Source organism: Monopterus albus, unplaced genomic scaffold (assembly GCF_001952655.1).
Source record: "Monopterus albus unplaced genomic scaffold, M_albus_1.0 scaffold96.1, whole genome shotgun sequence".
Taxonomy (NCBI): Eukaryota; Metazoa; Chordata; class Actinopteri; order Synbranchiformes; family Synbranchidae; genus Monopterus; species Monopterus albus.
Genome location: NW_018127976.1, coordinates 261,602 through 267,009, shown reverse-complemented (window position 1 = coordinate 267,009; position 5,408 = coordinate 261,602). Strand labels below are relative to the sequence as shown.

General features: G+C 44.6%; 1 protein-coding gene across 4 annotated transcripts in view; it reads right to left on the bottom strand.

The window, feature by feature from the left end:
* fasn (fatty acid synthase) overlaps positions 1-5,408 on the bottom strand; it is an 84,283-nt gene that overhangs the window by 48,524 nt on the left and 30,351 nt on the right. For all 4 annotated transcript variants that reach the window (XM_020608886.1, XM_020608884.1, XM_020608885.1 and 1 more), the window contains 7 exons: positions 4,473-4,567; positions 3,444-3,578; positions 2,931-3,134; positions 1,815-1,930; positions 1,509-1,684; positions 1,197-1,388; positions 948-1,028 (listed from right to left, as the gene is read on the bottom strand). In XM_020608886.1, the coding sequence (XP_020464542.1) occupies positions 948-1,028; positions 1,197-1,388; positions 1,509-1,684; positions 1,815-1,930; positions 2,931-3,134; positions 3,444-3,578; positions 4,473-4,567 (999 nt within the window). The remainder of the gene's footprint in view (positions 1-947; positions 1,029-1,196; positions 1,389-1,508; positions 1,685-1,814; positions 1,931-2,930; positions 3,135-3,443; positions 3,579-4,472; positions 4,568-5,408) is intronic.

The window sequence follows — 5,408 nt, the reverse complement described above, 5'->3', positions numbered from 1 at the left end:
CGGAAAAGGGTGGCTTGTTCCCTTCAGGTTGGTGGAGAGTTCCTGCCTCAAGTGGAGGAGTTCAAGTATCTTGGGGTCTTGTTCACGAGTGAGGGAAGGATGGAATGGGAGATTGACAGGCGGATCGGTGCAGCTTCTGCAGTAATGCGGTCGATGTACCGGTCCGTCATGGTGAAGAAGGAGCTGAGCTGTAAGGCAAAGCTCTCGATTTACTGGTCAATCTACGTTCCGACTCTCACCTATGGTCAGGAGCTTTGGGTCATGACCAAAAGGGCAAGATCCCGAATCGGAGCGGCCGAAATGAGCTTCCTCCACAGGGTGGCCGGGCGCACCCTTAGAGATAGGGTGAGGAGCTCGGTCACCCGGGAGGAGCTCAGAGTAGAACCGTTGCTTCTACACATCGAGAGGAGCCAGCTGAGGTGGCTCGGGCATCTGTTTCGGATGCCTCCTGGGGGCCCTCCTAGGGAGGCAGGCATGTCCCACCGGGAGGAGGCCCCGGGGAAGACCCAGGACACGCTGGAGGGACTATGTCTCTCAGCTGGCCTGGGACCGCCTCGGCATTTCCCCGGAGGAGCTGGAGGAAGTGTCTGGAGAAAGGGAAGTCTGGGCATCTTTGCTTAGACTGCTACCCCCGTGACCTGGTTCCGGATAAGCGGAGGAAAATGGATGGATGGATAACTATTACTTTAAGGAGTAATATAGTAAAGAGTAACTTATTAAACTTCCTGAGAAACCTGTCCAGCACCGATCCTGACAGAATCAGCAAATGTGTGGATTTTTAGTTTTTATTCCCTTATCCTTTTTTTATATTCTTTTGCTTTTCAAAATATATGTTGAAGAAAAAGACTTTCCTTGACAAGTGTATCTGGCTGGCCTGGCGCCAAAATGTTCAGAAACAGCCTTTGTTTGTTGGCACTGTCAGCACATTATGTACAAAAACTACCTACCACTGACAGTCAGGTTTCCATTCTCTGAAACCTCAAACTTCTTGGTGGCAGGCATGAGATGCACCTCCAACTGGACAGAGCCTGAGAGCAATGAAAAGGTGAAGAGACAAGACAGAGGCAAAATAAAAAAGATGAACACTGAACATAAAGTTAAACTGCTCATTGGTATATGACCATCAAAGATCAAAACCATCAAAGCTCTGAAGCCCCTCAGCCCCTGTGCTCACACCCGTGCTGCTCTATTCTCACCGGTCTTTGGGAGGATGGTGGCTTTATGGATGGTGACATCTTCAAAGATTACAGGGGCGTTTTCCATGACAACCCCCAAACTTCTCACCAAGGTACGCCAAGCAAGCACCAGGTAACCCGTCGCTGGGTAGAGGACTCGCCCGTCAATACAGTGTCCAGTCAAGTAATAGTCTGCAGAATCTGGGTTTATGTCTGTTGTACATTAAAGGCAACAGGAGGTCAATTAAAAAAAAAGTGCCCAACTCTTTCCTTAATATCACAAAAAAAGAGTCAATGCAGAATTGCTTTTTAATCCAGATATGCATTTCTTACCAATGTTATAGACAATGACAGAATTAGATCCTCCTGAGCCAGAGATAAAATTCTCAGCTTTGGGTACATCCCAGGTCTGGGCATGGTCCCACTGCACCAAAGGGGAGATCTGAGGGGTACCGACCGGAACAGGGTACTTCACAGCTGGGCAGAGACCATTACTATCTATGTCAATGCTAAAAAGGAACATGACAAAGTATTCTAAAATTAGCAATAAGAAGCTGCACCCAGTAGTGCTCAAAATTGAGAGCGACACATCCCCCATACTACACAAATGTCACTAAATGCAGAGAGGCATTTACTGACCCATTCATGTAGATTTTGCCAATGTTTGAGAGGAAGAACTCGAGGTTGTTGGTATGGTCTCTCTTCATCAAGGGGATGATGGAGCATGTGTGCTTCAGGCTACGCTTCAGGATGGCCTGCACAGAAAACAGGTATTCAAATGTTGAAGTGTATAACGGTGGCTCCCAAAATCCATGGGAATTTTCTTTCACGGCAGCCCAAGGCCATGCAGAATGAGCTCAAATAGCTGCCACTAAGCTCAGGGGTTTAACGAAGGCTGAAGTTGAAAATGCTGGCTGACTGCTCTGGGCTGTTGCTGTGGTCAGTGCTTAAATGTGGACCTTTTCATAATAGTTTCTGCTTTTCAAATGAATTGGCTTCATTCCTCTCAGGCTTTGGCTAAAAACAAAAACATATGAAATGGACAGGACTTAACATTTTTGTGATACTGCCCAGGGATGTGTTCAATTATGTTCTATAATGTTGTATTTCAGCAAGTTCATGTCTATTTGGGGTGATGTTCTCCTAGCTGAGAGTTGTTGTAAGAAACTTCATAAATAAATCCTACTCTGAGGTAGAAGTGTAACTAGCCCTAGTTTTACTTTGAGCATGATTCCTTGGAGGGATTTAGGCCCTTTTCAGGCATGCCCTGCAACACTGAACTTATCCAGACATTACCAAAAGAAGCTATATGTGAGAACACAAATGTCTGAACCAGTTTTCCCAGATGTTACACAGACTTTACTCTGCCAGCTCCCTAATATAAAGTCAGTGTAATGTCCGAGCCCATGTGCAAAGTCATTGCCTGGAGAATTCACACAGACTTAGTGTGTGCGTGTTGATGACCTATCATGTGACTGACAAAAATCTGATGGTGAAGAAGAACAGTCATTTACATGAAGACACAATGAAAAAGTTTAACAGCAAGATCCTCATCTGGATCCGGGCTCACTATAGACTGACCGGATCCAGAGGATCAAAGCACACACCGCCCATGTTGTGTCATTTGACACCTGAAAAATTGAAGAAGCCAAATTTGAAAGCAGACATGTGCTAATGTGAGGAGAGAAAGTGCTCAAACAGATGCTTTTCAGAGGTGTTGCTGTTTGCAGTCTATCACTAACATGCTGAGCATACCTGCAGCAGAGCATGAGGGGCTATCTCCAGCACCACAGCATTTTCAGGAATCAGACTGAGGCCCTCCTGGAAAAGCACAGGGCTCACCAGGTTGTTGACGTGATATTCAGCTGAGCTGTACAGAGCCAGAGGAGACTCCCACTCAGACTGAGGGATGCTGGTGCTCACCCAGCGGAAAGAACGCTGCCGCGGCTCCTTGATCACCTACACACAAATGACATTTCATACTATTTACATGGCAAATATCCATAATAGCCTAGCAACCTAGTAGAACAACAAAGCAGTGAAGAAAGAGAAACATTCTGGATCTAAAGCAGCCAAAACTTTCATCAGGTCACAAATACATTTAAAGCCTTATTACTATCAAATTACAGTGTATAAGGCAGTAACATACATTACTACACCAGATGGTAGTGTGAATAGGTTTTCCAGTCTACCCAGTGGCTGTCACTGTAGAAGCAGGGGTTACAGCTGAACTGTTGCATACTGGTGAAACACAGCAAAGCCAAGTACCTTTTTCAGAGCAGCCAGCAGGGTTGGAGCAATGGAGGCCATGTAGTAGGAATGGAATGCAACACCAGCACTGCGTACTTCTTTTGCAAATACTCCTTGCTCTTTTAGTTCGGACACAAATTTACTGACTGCTTCCTGATGAAACAAACACAGCACAACTGTAAAGACACAGCACCCTGGACCTGGGACCCTAGATGGCTAATAGTCAGTTGTCATCATGCCTACATTAGACAGCTGAGATGCTACTATGTTGTACAAACTGACACCGTTTAGTTCTAAGCATCCTTTTTGATGTTGTAGTGCTATGCAAGTCTGCTGTAGCTCTTGGCAAGCTACTATATTCTTCTTTGTTCTCCTCTTCCTGCTGTTATCTGCCAGAAAAACTTACCATTTCAATCTAAAAGTGAAGGTATTGCAAGTTTGCTGACCAACTTGATTTTCTATGTGCAAAATTTTTCACTATCATGCATCCCTACCTGTAGTCAACAAAACCACTGTAGTGTATGAAGTCTTATGCAAATTATAAAAAACATGTTCCTAACTTTGCAATTTCTCATGTCTCATACTGTATACGCCTCTTCCTTGTCATTCTGAGGACGTTCTGAATTTCTTATTTCTGCTCTGAGGAGCAAGGAGACTGCTGGAGGAGCCATAGACGAGGATACACAAACCATCCATTGTTGAAGTCTGTACTGACGTACCCTTTTATCAAAAATCAGTTGGTGATTGGCCACTTCAAATGAAGGATAGGAGGAAAGGACGGCATGTCATTAATAATGTGTTTCCTTGAGTTCTCTCTCTTCACGTTTTCCTCACATCTTACAAGGACGGGACTAAGACAGAAGGAAAATACCAAAATGAGGGAATTCTAGGGAAACAACGCGCCATATAACAAACTTCAGAAACAGCCTATGTAACTAAACAAAAATTCTGAGATACAGAATAGATTCAGTGTTGTCACATTGTGTAAAATTCAGGCTCTTTGTGTTAAAAGGGTTATAAAAGAGAACGTCTGACAAAATGCTTGACCTTAGGACCAGAGATCGTGACGGTGTCCTCAGCATTGTGACAGGCTGGGACTACTCCTTGAGGACACTGAGCCATGCACTCCCTCCAGGTCAGCCCTGGAACACAGACAGCAAGCACAAAAGTAATAGATGTGAAATAAATAAAAACGAAAAAGAAAACCCAAATATAAAATACAATCAAAATTCTAAATTTAGTTGGGGGGGTACTTTGTGAAGGTTAAGGAACCATCCACGGGGGGTGCCGCAGTGCAGAACATAGGTGATTGGTTAAATATGCGGTGTAAGCATGTCACTTGCATATGTGAGTAAAAATCAGAGTGCCAATTTACAAAATGATTTGGGCGCACTGATGCAACCGACTCCGTTTCTCAGTTTGTAAGGAGCATTTTATCAGTATGCCTACATGAAGAGACCAGTGAGTGAGATCAGTGGAGGAGGAAAATATAGTTTTGGGGGTTTGTGGAGTGACATCTCCTGGTATTTGACCTGCGGGTGGAGATCAGCTCCTCCACACAGGCCGGAGGCCATGGAGGAAAGCACGACTTCAGTTGAAGTAAAACATTACTCAAAGTTAACAATCCCTATTCTTTTTACTGTAGTGCATGCAGCATACTCAGTGAGTGGAAAAATAAAGTGTCCTCCATCACTGGGATGTGTTAACCATAGCAAACATTCTACATGTGACATTCTTACAACCCTGCTGCTGACCGCTAATATGTTCAATCTTCGCCAGGCTGCAAACCTTCTGTGGAAATGCACACCACAACTCGTGCAAGGGACAGTTCTTAGGCTTCAGTTGCTGGGAATAATAAGTGCTGGGAACGTTTTGGTGGAAACACAAACACTGGGCAGTTCCCAGTAGTGTTGCTTTCGTCAACGAAAATTATGACTAAATATCGTGGTCAACGAACCTTTATCACGTGACGAAAACGAGACG